This window comes from Mustela nivalis (assembly GCF_964662115.1).
Source record: "Mustela nivalis genome assembly, chromosome: 12".
Taxonomy (NCBI): Eukaryota; Metazoa; Chordata; class Mammalia; order Carnivora; family Mustelidae; genus Mustela; species Mustela nivalis.
In genome coordinates this window covers 92,525,131-92,545,449 of record NC_139031.1, presented here as the reverse complement: position 1 = coordinate 92,545,449, position 20,319 = coordinate 92,525,131, and the positions used below count along the sequence as shown (strand labels likewise).

At 48.6% G+C, this 20,319-nt stretch overlaps 1 protein-coding gene across 2 annotated transcripts in view; it reads right to left on the bottom strand.

Annotated features, from left to right (window-relative positions):
- ABCA13 (ATP binding cassette subfamily A member 13) overlaps positions 1 to 20,319 on the bottom strand; it is a 321,989-nt gene that overhangs the window by 17,713 nt on the left and 283,957 nt on the right. For both annotated transcript variants that reach the window (XM_082692779.1, XM_082692780.1), the window contains exons 56-59: positions 17,813 to 17,963; positions 12,805 to 12,939; positions 10,693 to 10,796; positions 3,561 to 3,653 (exon numbers count right to left, since the gene is read on the bottom strand). In XM_082692779.1, the coding sequence (XP_082548905.1) occupies positions 3,561 to 3,653; positions 10,693 to 10,796; positions 12,805 to 12,939; positions 17,813 to 17,963 (483 nt within the window). The remainder of the gene's footprint in view (positions 1 to 3,560; positions 3,654 to 10,692; positions 10,797 to 12,804; positions 12,940 to 17,812; positions 17,964 to 20,319) is intronic.

Genomic DNA, 20,319 nt, shown 5'->3' with positions numbered 1-20,319 from the left:
AGAGCACTGGAACAGGGCAGAGGAAAGCCAGAGGTCTCGTCCAGGCTCTGTGGCCACTGAGGACAAACTGGTGTGGGGGGGATGTTAACTGGGGGGCGGGGGAGGCCCTCCAGGAAGAGTGAAGACATCCAGGGTGGGTGTGGTGAAGGCGCTGGGGAAGGAGGGAGGCTGAGGCAGCATCTGAGCCGTCTTTGAGGACCTCATGGCCAGCAAGAGGCACGCGGCTGACACGGGGTAGGGACACAACTTCTCAAGTCTAAGAGGCCGGAGGTCACAGTGGTGGGAGGGAGGCAGGGAGGCATAGGGACGAGGTCAGGGTGTGTGATGGGGTTGGGGAGAAGGCCACTTTACCCAGAGAGGCCTGGGTCCTGACCTCCTGTTCTCTGGACCCCACCTGTCCTTCGGGCCAAGCAGCTCCCAATGTCAGATAAACTTCCCACCTGGCCTCGAAGTGAGATAGGAGGTGGCTGGCTCGGGAGAAGCTACAGGGAACAGGAAAACCCAGGCCAGAGTCAGGAGAACCCCATAGGTTGTCCAACTAGAAGTCTGTGATTGGCTTCTTCATGGAAATACCAGAGGATGACCACGGTCGCTAACCTTGGACTTGGTTCTTATGAGCAAACAGCATTTTAGTGGTATGTTGGAATTGTACAGTTAGATACAGTGTGTACTGCTGCAGAAATAATGCACAAGATGCTCTAAGAAGTTCTAACAAGGTCCAGAACTTGGGACACCAAGTCAGTAAAGGAGTGAATTAGAGCCTGGCAATGTTCCTCCTCCAGGGAGTGAAAGCCTAGACATCTCAGGACTGTGACTGTCCTCTGCAGGGTGGCTCTCCTGCATTTCCCCGGACAAGGCCTCCAGCACCGGCTCTCAGTGCTCTCAGAGGGCATCTCTGAAAGAGTGAGGAGGTCCCAACGATGCTGGACGATGGGAGACCGTGGTTGTGCTATCCCAGGGCGCAGTGTCCAGCTGGAATGAAGCAGGTTTGAGGAAATGGAGCTGTGCACAGACCGACCCCAGGGCAGGGAGAACACACTTAGATGCCGCCGAAGAGAAGCTGCTCATGGCTGGGGATGGGAGCGCAGAGGGACGAAAATGCTGAGCACCGGGAAGCCAGGGGAGGGGAGCGTGGAAGAAGGAAGCCTCCAGGTGGGGGCAGGGCAGCAGGGTGAGGATGGTCAGGGCCAGGGGCGCAGCAGGAAGGAGTGCATGTGGGAGGCTGGGGCGGGTGTCTCCAGCCCAGAGAGCCTCTTCCCTGCCCTGCCCTACCCTCCACTTGGCTCTGTGAGTCCTCTCCACCCAGCTCCTACAGCTCCTGGCATCAGCTACCCCATGAGGCAGATGCCTCAGAGCCAAAGAGAGGCCCAGCGCACCCACCCCTGCATCTCCACAGGGAAACCCCTCATCTGAGCTCAGGAGGGTCTCTTCCAAACGCTGTGTCAGCACGCCTCCCTCACCCCTGCTCCATCCTCACTGTCTCCTCCCTCTTCACGTGAGTCCCAGGTTGATCTTGACCCCTCCTGTCCATAGTGGGGGCCAGCTTTGCGGCTGCTCTGAGACTCAGACTTGCCGGGGCTGAGCTGGGACTTTCAGGCTTCTCCAGGGCAACTGCCACAGAAGCTCCTCCCACCTCCCACACACCCCCACCCCCCAGCGCCTCTAAAGCATCAGCCTCTCTGCATATCGCACGTGGCCTGAGCTAGGTCCTCCTCTACATGTTGCACACTCGCCTGGCCTCACGGTGACCCGTCCCCAGCCGGGGACGCTGGACAGACAGGCTGTGTGATGCCTACAGGGGCAGTAGACAGGGCCCCCCTGCAGGTGCCCAATGGCCCCTCGCACACAGCCCTGGGGCTCAGCACAACATAAGCATAGACCGAAATTCTAGGGTAACCACCACTCTGGGTCACAGCACATGGAGATGCCATCAGACAGCAGGACACCCATGTGGGGGACAGCAGGGCTGGAAGCCAATGTGGGCGTGTCACATCTGCTTAAAGCCCACCGAGGAGGGTGACGTGCCCGTGGGCTATGAGCGCAGAGGAGTGGGGAAGGAGCCCACACTCCCCATGCAGGAAGCCCCTCAGCCACAGGGACCTCAGCAGGCACAGATGCTGGGGACTCCTGGGTCCACATCAGGATTAACCCTTCATCTTCCATCTCATATTACAAAAACAGATGTCATCAGTTTATTTGCTGCAGGAAAATACTAGTTTCACAAATTACGTTTTGCAATGAGTTAGGGCAAATCCCCCACGAGCCAGTTCCTGCTTGGTCACTGTAGGGCTCACACATTACTAACAGTCCACCTTCAGCCACAGGACGCATTATCAGAACTAAAACCAGGAGCAGGTGAGACACAAACCACCCCGCTGGAGGAGGTTGGTTCCCCTATGCTTCCCCGGGCTGCCTCCTCCAGCCAACTTGCAAAAAGCTGGAGAGAGGAAGGTAGCTAAGCTAAGACATAAATCAGCTAACAATCAGGCATGGGCTATAAAACTTTATGTAAGCATTCATAAAGGTTAGGGAGTATGAAATATTATTTTTCTTTTGATGACACTTATTAAAGGTGAGCGGAGTACATATTGAGAACAGTTTCCAGCAGGTTGATCTGATAAGTGACCGACCCCACATGGAAGCAGGAGCAGGGTCGGCTGTCCAGGCAGCACCCAGCTCCGAGCCACTGGAAAGTGGATACTCGCTCCCCGGGACAGGACAACAAGCATCCCGTGATATTTGCTCTGTGAAATAAACACATTTCAACTTATATATAGATATGTTTAACAAACCTCTGCCTGCAAATTCCGACTTCAAAAACACTGGTTAAATGAAAAAAATTCATCAACGTATATTAATAAATTATTCTGTATCAGAAACAAGAGTTAAACAGCAAGTTAAAAGGAAACCAGAAACTGTGAAAATAGTTTAGGTGACCCGAAGTTTCGAAGACTTTAATACTGGTACAGAAACATGCTTGTAGAGATTGACAGAAAAATCATGACGATCCCAAAAAGTCAACAGAAAAGACATGAAAAGACAATCAGCAAGGAAGAAATCTAAGGGGCACACAGGAAAAATCTTCAGTCCTTACGAGTCCAAATGAAAATCAACCACAACAGCCCCGTGTTCCCTCCTGACTCAGAGGAGACCTGTTCCACGGCACGGCAGCGGCAGATAACACAGGCCCCCGATCTACCCTGGACGAGGCCTACAGGGTTGGACAACGGTGTGGAAGGTATTCTGTATCAGCAAGGATGTTTTTCTCCTCTCTCCATCTTGACTGTCACAAAAAGAGTGCCTGTCCTCCCGGAGGAAGCCATGAACGTGGCGGGGAATGGCTGGGTCGGTGTGTGTCCCGCCCACCCTCACCTCCTCAGCCCTTGTCTCCCTTCCCAGGCGGCGAGGGGGTTGGATCGTGCCGGCTCCAGAGCATCATCGGCGACAGGTGCATCACGCTGCTGACTTAGGGCAAACAGTTCAATGGGACGAGAAATACACGTGCAGCACATGCACAGCAAACATGTATACAAACAACACACAGCGTTCATGCAACATACCTGTCCTTAATGTGCTGGGGGGAGCCGAGGCACCTGAAGCTGCCCTTGACCATTATGGCAAGTCTCGTGCAAAGAGCCTCACACTCCTCCATGCTGCGGGGAAAGACAAGAAGCCCATGAGTAAGCCCTGTCCTAGAGACGCCAGGCTTGGACCACACAGTCAAACCAACACGTAGATAAAGACACTATTATTGTTGGGGCAGCTGGGGGGCTCAGTCGGTGAAGCATCTGCTTTCGGCTCAGGTCATGATCTCAGGGCCCTGAGACTGAGCCCCCTGCATCGAGCTCTCTGCTCAGTGGGGAGTCTGTTTCTCCCTCTGCCCCTCCCATAATCCCTCCCGCTGCTCATGCTCTGTGTCTGGCATTCTCTATCACATAAAAAAACAAAATATTAAAAAAAAAACCCTACTGTGGTAAATTCAACAACTTTCTCTATGCAAATCTTACAGAACCCCCCAAAACATTTTTTAAGTGGATCTTTTATTTAGACAGCCCATGACACACGTGTCCAAAGACTTAGCAGCATTTCAATATCTGAGGAGCAACAGCTACAAGGACAGAACCTTTTAGCGACAGTACAAAAACATGAACGAGAGATGAGTGACCTTCACGGAAAATGTGGACGTGTTATGAGAAATAAAAGCAATAAGATCTACTAGGAACCTAAATGAAATCCTAAATCAATAAAAAGACATGTCAAGAAAAGGAAAACAGAGAATATATTTCAGAAAAAGGAAATTATCATAATATGAAAATTACTGTTAAGAAAATTATTTTATGAAATATGTACATACAAATATAAAATGTAATAAGTGAATTTTATATAAAATACAAATATGAATTCTATTTTATTATCATACATAATATAAAATACAACAAATAACATTTTAATTTGCAACTATAATTTAGTTTGTAATGTTGTATAATATCTTCATATAAAATATGTAATAAAGGCTTGCAACTTGTAAAAGTATTATTATAATTATATAGAAAATAACAAGTTATAACAAGGATATAGTATAATGCCAGTCAGTTACAAAGCCTATCTTCAAAGTTATTTAGTGAGAGGCAGAAAAACTGTCAGTAGGAAGAGAAATAAGCCCCAGAAACTATTAATATTTGCTTTAAGGCTCAAATAATTTATTTTTTTAAGATTTTTATTTATTTAGTTGAGAGAGAGAGAGAATATGACCAGGGGGGAGGCAGAGGAAGAGAGGAAGCAGACTTCCTGCTGAGTAGTGATAAAGTTCAAATAATTTAAAAAAGCAATACACTAAAGAATTAGAAGGCAGGTCCCTGGAACCAGTAGAGACAGTGCAGAAGGAGACCTTCACACCTTAAACATCAGAGGATAGAACACCGCATCTAAGCATAACAACAACAAAAGAAACTCTGAAAGAAATGTTTGGCAGTTGACAATGCAAAACTACAAACTTCTAATAAATGTGTCAACACAGAAAACTAACATTAAAAATAATGACAACGAATGCAATACGTAAGGGTTGATACATTCAGTATAAAGAATCGATACATGTTAGGGTAAAAACAGAAAAGTGAAAATGCAATCCAGGGTAAAGGGCAAACCTATAGCCTTTTCAAAGAACTGCTCGCTGGTAATACACATACCCACAAATCAGAAACTCAGCTACCAGATGTGGGATCTTAACATCATTTTCCAGCCGGAAGGCATTTGCCATGTATACTTTTGTACGTTAAACAGGAAAACACATTTCCCCCCATCTCCAGGGCAAATAAAAACAATGATTTCTCAGATAAAAAAAAAATCTCAAAAAAGCTAAAAACATCTTCTCTATGATCCTAAGAAGCCCCCCCCCATACTACTGGTGGGAGTGAAAAACTGGTATAAGTTTCCAAAACCCACATTTGGCAATAATCCCTTCTCTAGGAATTCAGCTTAGGAAACTCAGAAAATATGAATGCAACCAAGTTGTTTCCAGAGTAAATATCCAGAAATCAGTTCTACAATAGAATAATACAGCACTCACACAAATGCGAGTGCACCCACGCATTAATCAGCCATTAAAGTGAGGTTTTCTACACTCAATTAATTGCACAGGGAAAAAGTAATGATAAAGTAATGATAAAATGACAATTCATGTTAGGAACATTGTACCTGTATGTGGAAAAAAAAAAAAAAAACTGGGAAGGAAAAACACAAAAAGGTATGATTGGGATGACACTTTAAAAGGTTAATGGTGGAATGTCTTTCCTTCTTAGAACTCAGTGCACCATCCAAGCCACCTATGGGAAACATGTATTGTTTTTACTGTTAGGAAATGGACATTAAGCAGTCTGCTCATTAGGACATGGCACGTTCAGATCAAGGCTATACTGGGCCAGCCTTCTGTGCAGCTAGAGGCGGACATCAATGTGAAGTATGATATCTGGGTCGTGTCAAAATAAGACAAGCCACTTGTCCTGGGTATTGGTTCTTTCCACTTTCCATGAGGGGAACTAGAAAGCTGATTTCAACCATGAAGATGAGGACAAATTTACAGGTGACCAAGTGGCATGGTGGCAAGACCCTGAGTCCTTGGATGACCTTGGACTCCAGCACAACCCACCGACATGACCTGTCAATGGGGAAAAGGAACACAGGTCTACTCGGAGCCACTGTGACTTGGGGTCTTTGTTATAGTAGCTTAACATGAAGTCTGCGGGATATATGCTATCCACATTCTACATGTGCTTTATCTATCTTTCTATGCAAACATATCTTTCTCTGTTTCTTTAATCCCAATTTGAAACAATCTAATTCCATTTTTATGAGCATGTAGTAGGTGCTGTAATTAAATGGGCAGAATAGGAAGCCATTTCTGTATTCGTTCAGATGAGTGGAGATCCACGTAACAACAGATGTCGGAGGAATGACTTGGTTGTTTCAAGTGAACTGTCATTAGCGGTCAGACAGATAAGGTCCAAACAACAGGTGGGAAATCACAGCATCTCGGCTTAGGGGGAACAGACTGTGGGATTTTGGTGATTTTCAGCATCAATCAGCATATACAATGCTAGGGGTTCAACATCAATGAAAGCAATCTCTGACCATTTACTCAGAAAATGAACACTGTATTTCCTCAGGGTGGCTAAGCTGACTGGAACAGAACTCTGGTCAGGGCAGGGGGTGGGGGAAGGGGACAGGCACAAAGATTTAAGGGTTTATAATGGAATGTACAAGTAAGGGTTTGATGGGCAAGCAAAAAACACTCCTGGTTATTCTTGGATAGACTCTTTTTTTTTTTAAGATTTTATTTATTCGAGAGAGAAAGAGAGAGAAGCAGGAGAAAGGGCAGAGGGAGAGGGACTAGCAGACTCCAGGCTGAGCACGGAGCCTGATGCCAGGCTCGATCCTACCACCCTGAGCTCATGACCTGAGCCAAAATCAAGAGTCAAATGCTTGACCAACCACCCAGGGTGCCGTGAATGGATTCATTTTAATTCCTCTTCCCACCTCGTGTTTCTATCATGGTCCTCTAGGTAAAGAATTAAAAAGAAAAGAAAAGAAAAGAAAGAAACAGAGACAAGAACTCTAAATTAAGAGGAAACTGTGTGATTTGGAAACTTTTCAGCTGAAGACAGCTGTTTTAGAATCACAGAATCAATCACCAGCTGCCCTACTCTTCATTAATCGTGAGTCATTTAGACCTTTGTATTGCATGAAAACGGACAGATTTATAGAAATGAAGATACATCGTTAACGTGAAGCTGTATGAACAGGAGGACATAAAACAGAAATTACAGTGACGTGTGGTCTTTCTGAGAACTGTCGGCAATAATTACCTGCTCTACGGAATTTAAGAGGCATTTTTAATGTGACACCAGTTTATCCAATCCTAGAACCTACCTATGAACGTGAGGACTTACCAAATGCCAACATAAGGAGCAGAGCTTCTGAACTTGGCATGGCCAAAAGATTGTTTTCAGGTAAAATGTGCATATAGTATCAGGTAGAGGCTGTACCCAATTTACTTGGATGTAAAATTTTATTTTCCGAAGAGAAACAGAACCAAGACAAAAAAGCTGGAGGACGGCTTTTGGCTGTGGCCAAGTAAAAAAATTGGCAAGCCTTTTCCCCCAGAAATAGCTATAAAGCTGGACCAAATGAACCCAAACACCCATTTCAGAATTCTGGAAATTGACCAAAGGTGTGCAACCATCTGAGAAACACAGGTGACAAACAGATGAATGAGGGTAAGAAGACAGGTAATCCAGGATTGGCTTCACAAACATGTACCTTCTAGCAGGCAGGGCAGACCTCGAGGATTAGCAGAGTATTGGCTCTCAGTGTGGACCGCTGGGAAATGCTTGTACCCAGTGACATCGTCAGTGTAAGTGAGTTCTGTAGAGTCCGGCAAACAGGAAGGGGCAATAGCTCTGGCATCTGGCCCAAGGTGGGCTCCACTAGGCTAATACTGTATGGATATAGCTCACTGGGGCTGCATGTATATGTAGGAGAGGTCAGAGCAGGGCCACGCCAACTGCAAGCTGCACCTGAATCCAGGGGCCACCCGCGTGCACAGCCCAGAGACCAGCAGAACCCAGGAGAAAGCAAAACTGGGCTATAGATAAGAGGCCTGGGCTTGGAATATTCTCTCCTGTGCACACACAGATCCGTTGGCAGAGGACAGAATCTTTGGTGCCTTGAGATGGCTGACGGCTGCCTCTGCCCGTGTACCATCAGTGTGGCTCCAAGGAAGCCGGGCTTTAAAACACGAGCACAAAATTTTAAACACAAACTGAAGGCAGGCATCGGGAGTACTCGCTACAGGGGAGAGAGATCTCATAGATGCATCCCTGGTGAAGAAACACTAACATGCAGACACAGAAAAGGAATAAACCAGAAACAAAACAAAACAAAACAAAAACAATAAAACCCGAAAAAAAACTGGCAATAACAGCAACTTTGGGGCGTGTGGATAAATCAAACCAGAGATACTACAGTTTATTAAGTATTGTGAAACATCCATCTTTTGACAAAAAATTAAAACCTGCAGAAGAAACCAGAAACTGTCACTCATCCTTAGGGGAAAACAGTCAGCAGAAACTGTTCCTAAGTGTCCCTTAATGCTATTGTTAGTAGAAAAGAATCTTCAGTGAAACTATTCTATGTATGTTTAAAGCACTAAAGGAAACAATGTTTCAAGATTTTTTTTTTTTTTTTTTTTTTAGTGACAATAGTGATCAATAAATAGAGGTTCTGAGGTAGATTGGAATTTTTTTTTTTAAAGGACCAAATGAGACACTTGGGTGGCTCAGCCAGTTGGTCCTCCAACTGTTGGTTTCAGCTCAGGTCATGGTCTCCAATTCATGAGATGGAAGCCTGCACTGGGGTCCGTGCTCAGTGGGAGGTCTGCTTGTGAGTTTTCTCCTTCTCTCTCTGCCCCTCCCACCCGTGCTCTCTCTCTCTCCAAAAATAAACAAACATTAAAAAAAAAAAGACCAAATGGAATTTTTTTGGTTGAAGAGTATGATAAAAAGAACGAAAATTTCATCATGGGGCCAAGAGTAAAGTTTGAGTAGCAGAAGAAAACATCAGTGAACTTGAAGAAAGATCAATAAAGCTTATTCAATCTGAAAGAGAAAAAAATGCTAAAAAGAAATGGACAGAAACCCATAGCTCCATGGGACATCATCATACATACACAGAAAGTACCAATGCATCAAAAAAATACAAAGAAATAGCCAGAAAAAAAACACTGGAGTAAGTAACGGCCAAAATATCCCCACATCTACTGAAAAACATTATGAACCCATGCGTTCAAGAAGCACAATGAACCCAAGGTAGGATAATCAAAGAGATCCACCTCTGGACACACTGAAGTTTAACTGTGAAACGTGAAAGCCCAAGGGAAACCCTATGAGCTGAAAAGCAGAAGTGACCCATGATGTTCTGGGCAACATGAGAATCAGCACTGGCCGGCTTCCTGTAGGAAACAACGCAGCTGAGAAGAAAGAGAGAGCACACTCATCTGGACAACGTGAATTAAAATCACACTTCGCCAGGATGGCTGCAATCAGAAAGACAGAGTGTTGACGACGGTCTGCGGAAACCGGGAACTTCATCTTTGGTCCTGGGAACATGAAATGAAGCTGTGTCAGAAAGCAAAAGCCCTACTCTGGCTTAAAGGATTAAACACAAGTTTACCACACCATCCAGCAATTCGGCTCCTAAAAACCATCCCAGACAAATAAAAAGATACGCCCACACAAAGACAGTCATAGACCGTTCACAGCACCTCATGTTGGAATCAGTCCCAAGGGCCATAGATTAGGGAAGAATGCACGAAACCGGTCTCAGGGAGCACCGTTCTGCACCAAAAACCAGTCCATGGCTGACACACACCACCACACAGATGAGAAGTCAGACACAAAAGACCACACTTCTGGGGCCCCTGGGTGGCTCAGTCAGTTGGGAGACTGACTTTGGCTCAGGTCAAGATCTCAGGATGCTTTGCCCAGCAGGGAGTCAGCTTCTGTCCCTCTGCCCCTCCCCCAGCCCATGTGCTTGTGCTCTCTCTTAAATAAAATAAATAAATCTCTTTTTTTTAAAGATTATTTTTATTTATTTGACACAGAGAGAGAGATCACAAGGAGGCAGAGAGGCAGGCAGAGAGAGAGAGAGAGAAGCAGGCTCCCTGCTGAGCAGAGAGCCCCACTCGGGGCTCAATCCCAGGACGCTGAGATCATCACCTGAGCTGAAGGCAGAGGCTTAACTCACTGAGCTTTCCAGGCACCCCTATAATAAGTAAATCCTTAAAATATATATATATATATATATGTTGGGCAGAAAGACACTGACACCTAGCATCAGGAGGACTAGGGGAGGAATCCAGCCCCGCAGGAATGACAGATGAGCAAGTGTGTGCCTGTGACAGACCGCTGGGCTCAGACTCTAGCTCTAGGCCACTTGCCGCCTATGTGGCCTTGGTTCTGTTGCCTGACCCATCTCCACTTCAGAGCCCTAACCTGTGGCGGGGGGCTCACGGCTACGTCCCCATGACAGCAAGGCTGTCTGGACACAGGAGCACAGGGGCCGTATGGGCCTGACCCCGGCCGCTCCACGGCTCTTGCCAGCCTGGCCCCCAGACTGGCCGCGAGGTCAGGGGCTCACCTGTGGGAGGTCAGCACCACCGCACAGCCTCCCCGGGCCTCCTGCAGTATCGTACTCCACAGGTGCCGCTTGGAGCAGGGATCCATCCCGGAGCTGGGCTCGTCCTGAAGGAGAGAGCACACGACGGTGGCTGTTGCGGGTGCACACTGGGACACACAGGCTGCGTGAGGCCGGGCCCAGTGCGGGGCGGGGAGCGACCCCACGCTGGTTCTACGGACAAGCACGGCTTCACAACAGCTGGTGGTCCAAGAGGACGGCCCACCTTGCTGCACCGTCCACCTCCACAGAACTTCCAAAGAAAGACAGGCAAAAGGAAGCCGCCTCTAGGAGCACCACCAGGTAGCGTGGGCTCTCTTGGAACCCGGAGCCCTCCCCTTCCGTAAACACCAGAGCACTTACTGAACCACTTTTGAGAGAAACGGTCCGGGACCGTGTGATTACATTTCTGGGCTTTTTGTAGTCAGGGAGGACTAAACACATTTTACTTAAGAGCTTAGGGTCATCAACTTCTCCAAAAGAAAAACAGATGGAAAGTGGACCAAAAAAACGGCACCGCGCAGAAAAACCAACACCTGCACTTTTCTGCAAACTGGATGACATATGTGTGTAGTTAGAAGAGTAGGCAAATAGCAGCGGTGGTCACGCAGTGCTCGGCAAGAAAGCTGATGGGGAGCTCTGCATTTTCCTGACCCCACGCCGCTGTCAGACACGGGAGCCATTTGTCTTTCCTTGGGGGAGAATGTGGAAGGTCCTGCAAGGCATGTCTTGAACAAAAATTACAAAACAAGTCCCCTTCCCCACGGTCACTAAAGCCCATTGGGCACCGTGTGCCATGGCGATCATTCCCTGGCCTGCTTTCAGCATCCCCAATACACAGGAGTGGATCCTGGCCATTTGCCGATGACAAGGAGGTAAAAACCTGTGTTCTATTAGCCAGGCCGCATGTGTGCAGGGAGGTGCTTCTAGAAGCAGAACCTGGACCCCGGCAGCTGACTCAAGTCTGACCTCTAAGCCCAAGTCTAGGGCCACCAAGGGAGCCGAGAGTAAAGCTGCAAGAAGCAGGCGGGGGATGCACTCCTGGTTGGTGTCTCTGTCCTGTCGGGACACATGCTGGGTGAGACTGAGCCTGGGGAAAGTTCTAAGAAGGTAACAGACACCATGCCCCATGAGTCCTTCGATGTCGGCCTCCTCTTGTACGGAAAACCTAGTTTAAAACCTGCAGAACGGGACAAGTGTTTGCATTCACTCCCGGATGTCAGGAGATGGCATGCTGCCGCTGTCCTTGACTTGGGGCCGTGCAAAGAAACACGCTTAGAGCAAATAAGGAAACTCCCCTGCGAGTCCAGAAGATACCCCACTAAATAATGAGAGGTCCCTCTTCCAACACAGGCCTCTTGTGTCCCCTTTAAAATTGTTTCCATTGAATGAACGAGAACAGAAAAGAATTTGTTTCCCACCCGTTTTGCAGCCCCTCTGACTTCATACACGTGGGACGCCATGGGATGCCCTCCAAGGACTCGTATCTTGTCTATGGCACTCAATTGTGCCTGTTGTATATTGTTTGCAGGATAGGACTTTGAGCTCTTTGGAAATGCAAGACCATTGGCTCTGTTTCTTGATGCCCCACCACCGGTTCATGCTTTCATCAGGCTGAACTGGACTCACTCCAATTCCCAGACAGACAGACTACGAACAGTCTCATCTCAAAGCCACTGGTTCACACCCCCCTTCCTGCCGAACGACCCGCTCTCCCTGCCATGTCTGTCCTGCACCTGACAGCCACTGACAGGACTCCCCACGGACTCATGTCACAGCTGCTGTGACAACACTTACCTGTACATAGAAAAGACTCAAAAACGACATGCTAGATGTCAAGCGCACACTGGTTTTCAAATTGTACTCAGGTTCTGGTGTTATTCTACAATACTGCTGTTAATGGTAAATTTTCACTGCATCTTCAATGAAATAGATAACAGGGACTCTCAGTTTGGGAAAAGTTGTCTTAGAGCAAAATGTTTATTTGTTCGGAGAACTCACACTGCAGGTGTGACTTTCCTCCCCAGAGGAGGAGGTTGAAGACACCCAGAGACCACGGATCTGTCCGCGACTTACCAGCAGCAGCAGGTCAGGTTTGCCCAGCAGGGCCAAGGCTGTAGAGAGCTTCCGCTTGGTTCCCCCACTGTAGGTGGCCACCAGTTTGTCCACATGGGCCTCCAAGTGTAGACGCCTCACAAGGTCCCTGGCCACCTGCAAGACAGGCGCCGACCCTGAGTGCATCGCCATGCAGCGAGGGCCCCCAGACCGCGCACTCGGCCCTTCGTGCCTTCCTCCCTCTCGTTGCCCCTGCCCGCCCCACATGCACAGCCCCGTCCCTCCCCCAGGCTGGCAGAGGATGAGCAGGTGGGGACTCGGGACCACTCCGCGCTGGAGCTCCGAAACCCCGTCCAGCCAGGGCCCAGACGCACAGCCACATGGGGGCCGAGACCCAGGAGGAAGTAAGGGAATCAGCCAGGGAGGGGGAAGGCAGGACGGAGCTTCAGAGAGCAGAGTACGGAGAAGAGAGCTTTTAATTTCCCCCAGGCCAAAAATGCTCACTTTCTACCAAGGAGCTGCTACCAGAGATGGGCACTCAGGGAGATGGGGAGCAAAGATGGAGCATTTTTCACCGGCGACTGCTGGGACACGCTGCACGAAGCCGGGAGGACGGTGACTGTGCATGATGCCACAGGACAGGGGTCTCTACCTTGAGCACACACAGCACGTCGGGCCCCCTCTACTCCTCTCCCCGCTCCACCTCCACCTGCCCTCCTTCATACACCCCGGGACCCCACTCCTGTCCTCGTCCCTGTCCCCTCTCCCCATCCCCAGCGGGCAGCAAGTGTCCGTACAGTCCTTCTGCTCCAGCGCCCACCACAATTCCCGCCACCCCGCATCTCGTCTGCTTTCCATGCCGGCGCGGTGTAGCTTCCTCTGGGGCTGACACCGAGTGACAGACACAACTTAAAACCTTGACAAAAGCATTCTACGTGACTCTCATGACCACAGAGGCATTGCTGTGTTCTGTTCTGTGGGTTGGTTTAGACATCATCACATGATCAAACTGGCTGTGATCGTGTCTTAATTCAGATTTAGGAGAGGTGGGGAAGGCTCTGTGTCCTGAGTAATGAAGAAAATCTAAGATAAACAAGAAAATTTAAAAGTAAAATAACTGATTAAAATACATATTTAAATAAGATACAGGGACTCATGTTCGTGATTTTTTGGATAAATGCATACCAGTTGGGATAATCCTAATAGTAATGATGACATCCCAAGAACGTCGGAAAATACCAGCATGATACCTATGCCTCCCGAGAAAACCCCCCGACAGAAGCACCCAAAGCATTTTTTGCGCCTCCTCAAAATAACACAGAAGAATTAAGAATCTTGAGGACAGGCCTAGATATCAGAGAGTGTAAGTCAAGGGGACACAGAGAACTTTGGAATAAACTCGCCAAACTATGACTGCTGATGTTTATAGGTCCTGTTTTCCCAGTTCCACAAAAGGTCAATGTTAGATGCCCGGAAGGGTTCAGTCGTTTAAGGATCTGCTTTAAACTCAGGTCATGATCTCAGGGTCCGGGGATGGAGCCCACACTGTGCTCCTGGCTCAGCGGGGAGACCGCTTCTCCCTCTGCTTTTCTCCCTGCTTGTGCTCTCTCTCTCAAATAAATAAATAAACTATTTAATTTTAAAAAAAGTCAGTGTGGCAGCCTACCCATCCTGGGTTGGATGGCCATAGGGAAGGGTCCAGAACACAGAGAAACAAATGCATTGGTTCAATCCGACGCTTCCTAAAAGTCGCTATTTTCAGAAAATCACAGAAAACAGCCTGATACGCTCTTTCGGCTGCATTTCTGCACTTGGGACTCCTGTCAAGATTACAGCAAATGTGCGGCCCTAGCAATGGTCGGCAGAACACCATGCCAACTCCCAACTGTGTTCTGCTTAAGGAACCTCTCTCTGCTATTGGGTGTTTTACTCCCGTAAAGTTCCCAGTCTTTCTACACGCAAGGCAAGAGTTTAGGATTCACTCCTCCTTCCATCCCCCCTGCGTAATCATGACCCACACTTAGTAGGACTTCTGTAAGCCTCGCCTGAAACAGTATTAACCCTCCCAGAGGTCCACACATGCATTAATTTGCTTACAAAGCCAAATTCCGGCCACACCATGCTGACAGCCATGTCCAAGCTCCCCAGGAGATTAAAGATCAAAATGAGAAGGATAAAGGGGGCCCAGGATTTAATACAGAAAGCCTTTCTTCCAGCCCCCTCCCCTGATTTTCCTTCTGCCCCCCATTCCTTTTGCCATCACTTCGAGCTCCTTCTAGCAAAACCGTCTGTGAACCGAAAAAACTTGCGGGGTAAGAGGCGTGTCTGTGGAGAAAGCAGGAGGTAGTGAGACATGGGGTGGGGAGTGGGGAGAGGGGGGCTCTCCCTGGTAGGTGAACACGGGGCGGAATGGCTTCTTCTATCCCAGCAAGACCACACTCTAGAAACCCCAGTCCTCATCCCCAGCAGCACGGTGGGTTGGTGATTCCAGCATGACACAAACCCTTAAATCACTCTACCCATTTCTCCAGCATCACAGACCATGCCACCCCTGCCTCCTGAATCCTTTTGGTATAACTTGATGTAACTTCAGAAAAACAAAAAAAATAAGGTTTACTGAATTCAAGCTCAAATATGGACACCACAAAACTATCTAGTGTGGACAACAGGGGATAATTGAAAACCATTATATCAGCCTGCCAAGCCTGAATTCAGGCCAAATGAGCACAGCCTCTCTTTCCCACCTTACTGGGCCTTCAGAGGGCTAGGGGCTGGGGCCGGGGCAGAGGGGTGGTGGTGGTGTGTGGCTGTGAGGAGGAAGAAAACTACACGCAAAATACCAGAGACTGGGCTGTGCATGAGCTGGGACCCTGGGACGCAGAGAAGCCTGGGTGCTGAGGGAGGGAGGGAGGGAGGAAGGGAGAGAGGGGTGCAGAGGGGCTGTCAGGAGGGGCTACCTGCTGGAACAAGGGGGGGCTTCCTCTAGAACCATGGAGGACACAACTGGGGCTGCCCAGGTGAGTAGAGGCAGAGGTCAGCTGGAGGAGAGAACCGGGGTGAGCAGAAGAGAAGCCAGGAAAAGACCCCAGCTCCAAGTCCTGGCAGAACGCAGGTGCGGGGCTCAGCTGGGACAGTTCCAGCCCTGAGGAAGATGTGGAATGGGACACCCCAGCCCAGGGGCCACAAGACAACTCCACATAGCTTCTATTCCCGTAGCCACCAAAGGGGCACAGAGAGGAAGACCAAGCCCCTTGGGGCACTAGAAATTGAACAGTACTCGAGGAGCGGCACACATCCAGATTCTGCCTTCATCAAGAACAACTACTCGGATCTCCAAGGAACCCCTGCCACCTTCTGACCCTGGGGCGTAGGTAGTTTTCCCAGCCCGACTGTGTCTCAGCTTCCCCCCTGGCAAAGTAGGGAACGAGCATCTTATCAACCTCTTGTGGTTCTGTAAAATACTTAGAATAGCGTCTAGCCCAGAGCAAATACTGACATGTTGGCCAAAAGGATTTTTTCCTGTTAGCTTGTCATAATCCCTTCTGGGCTGCCCGTGATAAGCACGTTCGAACAGACACACCTGCTCTCTATTTCCCTAAAAGGGATGGGCATCTCCTGGCCGTCAAGGGAGCTACCCCACCTGGGGACACATGTGTGGCCATCAGAAGGCTCCCAGCATGTAGCAGTTTCATCTGCAGAATGGTTGTGGCTCTATGCAAGAAGCGAGGCCAGCTCCGAATCTGGCACCAGGAAAACGACGTTCCTTCACGGAGGAGCTCTGAGAAATGAGCCGGTGAGTGCGCCGAGAATCAGGAGGTGATCGCCCGGGTGACAGAGTGTGCAGCCCTACTCTATTAAGCAGAACTCCTCCCCCGGGGGCTGGCGAAGGGGCCAGCAGAAGGTGGACGCCAAGCATCTGCCTCTTTCATCAGAAACGAGCCGGGGGAGCTGACAGAAATAAACATCTTTTAAGACAGAGCTCCTGATCAGTCCTGGGTTTCAACGGCTGCTTCACCACGACGAGCAGACCTCTAGAGGTGGACAGTTGTCTTGGCTTGATGAAGACGGGAGGTCAGGGAAGGAAGTGGGGCCCTCCGAGGATGAGGAGGGTTTCTGTTTTACTTATGCTTAAGTTACAGAGCATCAATAAGAAATGAAGGCTGAAGAAACATTACACACCAGCTCATGGAATGAATTTTCATGGGCCAGTGAAAGTGAGGCTGTTCGTTTTGTCTCCCGTGAATTCTGAGATGCTCCCTTTTTCCTGCAGAATCTCATTGAAAATGCACCACATAAGCCACTTTTCCTGTTCCTTGTACAGAATCCAGAAACGCAAAGAGCATTCCAGAATCTCTACAAGAGGCAGAAAAGGTAAAGCTGTGCCCCCAGCACCTGCCCTTCCAGTGGCTAGCCCTTGGCACGTCCTCTGAGCTGTCGGTCAAGGCTGTCAGCTCTGCTTGGCTGACCCCCGCTCATAGCAGGTGGATGGCAGCTGCCTCTGGTTTTTTCATGACTGTGCCCACCCCCAGCCCCACAGAGACAGAGGAGGGGCGCAGTCTGCAGTTTCTGCCACCTCTCCATCCTCCAGAGGCCACCCGGGGAAGGAGCTGGGTGGGCAGGGGTCAGCCCACTCACCAGGAAATCCTTCCAGCAGCCCACCCCATTCCGCAGGCAGCCTGGGCCCTTCCCTGAAAGCCACAGGGAGGGTCTAGGATGTTCTCTCCTAAATAAAAGTAACAGCCTGGTAAATGCAAAACGGGCTTGGAGAGGAGACAAAGTTGCAAACAATGTTAGCTTTAACCCCAAGCGACTTCCCCTCTCACATCTATTTTAAATAAGGGACTAAATGCCACATTAACACCGTTACTGTGTTTCCTTCCGTGTAATCAGATTGGAAACATCTTTCGGGTACATTATGTGGTTTATCGTGGTTCCTTCCCAAGGGGTCAGAGAGCTCTGTTGGGACTGGAGGAGTTGACCAAGGGTTCCTTAGCAGGACCCTCTTCTGGAAGAGTCCAGGGAGTCTTACGTGAGGGATGCTCGGTTTGGGAATCCCCCGGAGGCAGCAGTAATACTGAAGGTGTTCCCAGCCGGTGAGGAGCTCGTCCAGGGCGTCCTGCTGCGGACAGTAGCCAATGCGAACGCCGGCGGCACCCGCTGAAGCCAGATCCACAACCTCTCTGCAAAGAGAAACAGCAGTACAGCCCAGAAAATCCGGTTCCCCAGACAAACACCCATTTCTTCGACCCGGTTCATCCATGCGAAGTTCACCATTGGTTTTTATGTTAAAGGAAAACATATGCAGGGGCATCTTGGTTAAGATTCTGACCCTTGAACAACACAGGGAATTGGGGGCACTGACCGCCAGGCTGGAGAAAATCCACGTATAACTTGTGACTCCCCAAAACCGAACTACTGACAGCCTATATTGGCAGAAAGTGTTATCAATAACAAACACACATTTTGTATGTTATAGGTAGTATATGCTGTATCCTTAAAATAAAGTGAACTGGGGCGCCTGGGGGGCTCAGCTGGTGAAGCCTCTGCCTTCGGCTCAGGTCATGACACAGATGGAGTCCTGTGCCAGGCTCCCTGCTCAGTGGGGAATCTGCTTCTCCCTCAGTCCCTCCCCTGACTCGGGCTCGCGTTCTCTCTCAAATAAATAAATAAAATCTGAAAATAAAATAAAGAAAAGAAAAGGCTGCTAAGAAAATCATAAGGAAGAGAAAATACATTCACAGTCCTGGATTTACCGAAAAGCAAGCATCTCTATCTACGGGAACCCGCAACCATCAGACCCTAGCTGTTCAAGGATGGCCTGTACAAGCGTCAGGCTTTGTTTTGAACCACTGCCTCTGGAAAAATTTTACTCCATTAGTTTTTTGTTTTCTTTTCTTTTTTCTATACCATCTTTTATCTTCCATCGTGCTAAAATATACATCATATAAAATTTATCATTTTAGCAATCATAAGGTATAAAAGTCAGCAGTACAAAGGGCATTCAGGATGTTGGGGCCCATCACCACCATCCAGGTCCGGGACACTTTTGACCCCACAAAAGGAAACCCCACACCCAGAAAATGGTCACCGTCCCCCCAGCCTCTGGCAACCACTCAATGGCTTCTGTGTCTGCGGATTTTTCTATTCTGGGCAGTTTGCAGAAACTGAACAACATAGGGCCTGACTGCTACGAGCGGCTTCTGTCACTCAGCATGTCTCTTTCCTTTTATGGTAGACATTCACACAGCCGTTATTATTTTTTTTTTAAAGTCCCACTGCCGTTTTATAAAACAGAAGTCCGCGTGTTATGGCGGTGCCCGCATTAACGAACGGACCAGTTCCGATAACTCTGTCCCGCACCTGGAAGTCTACTGCGTTTTTTCATTCCGTGACCATGAAGCACAAGAGAAAAGAAGCACATAAAGAAGGAAGAGGGGGAAAATAAGACTAAAAAATAAATAAATAAAAATTTAAAAAAGGAGGAGGGGGAGAAACAAGATTTTAAAAAAAGGAAGAGGGGGTAATCGTCTTGGTAATGAATAGAGTTCTCTGGCTGTTAGAGCAGCCTCAGTCTACAGGAAAGTTGCACAGAAAGTGCGTGAAGTTCCCACACCCTGCCTCACCTCTCACCCAGAATCTCGCCCCCATCGTGACCCTCTCGCTTTGCTCTGGTGCTGTTGTTTCAGTGCATGAACCCAGAGTGAGACCCTTACTCACTGAGGTCCTTACTTGATATTCGAGCTCACTCTGGGTGCTGTGCATTTCTGTCTGCTCTGTCCCACTCACAGAACCCCGTATCAACAGTATCACAGAGAACTCTCCATTGCCTTAGAGATCCTCTGTGCTCTACCCCATGCACCCCGCCCTCCCCCTCCCCGGCAACCACTGGATACATGGATACTGTCCACGTATCTTCGCGTTTTCCAGAAGGTCGCAGAACTGGAATCATGCAGCACACAGGTCTTCGGAGAGCCTTCTTCCATTAGTGAAACGCATTTAAGGTTCCTCCCTGTCCTCTCATAGCTTGACAGTCATTCCTCACTGATGAAAAATATTCCATACTTCAGACGCACCCCGGTGCATTTATTCATTTGTCTACTGAATCTTGACCATTTCACTGCCGTAATTTGATGATAACGCTGCTGCAAGCATTAGTCTACAGGGAGGGTGGGGCGGTTGTGCATGGAAGTTCTCAGATCATCTGTACGAATACCCAGGAGCAGGACGGCTGCGTGATATCGTAAGGTCATGGTTCATTTTGTAAGAAAGTCACAGACTGTCCTCGGGAGTGGCCCTACCACATTCATTTCCAGTGAACAAGAGCTCATATTCCTCCCCATCCTCACCAGCGTTTGGTACCGTCAGCATTTGGGATTTTAGTCATTCCAGTGGGTGTATATATACTCACCATATGCGTGTGCAATTCCGTAACAACGTACGATGTTCCCCGTCCTCTCCTGGGTGATCTGTGCATCTGCTTTGGTGAAGTATCCCTTCAGTCGTTCTGACCATATTCTATTTGGGTTATTTATTTTC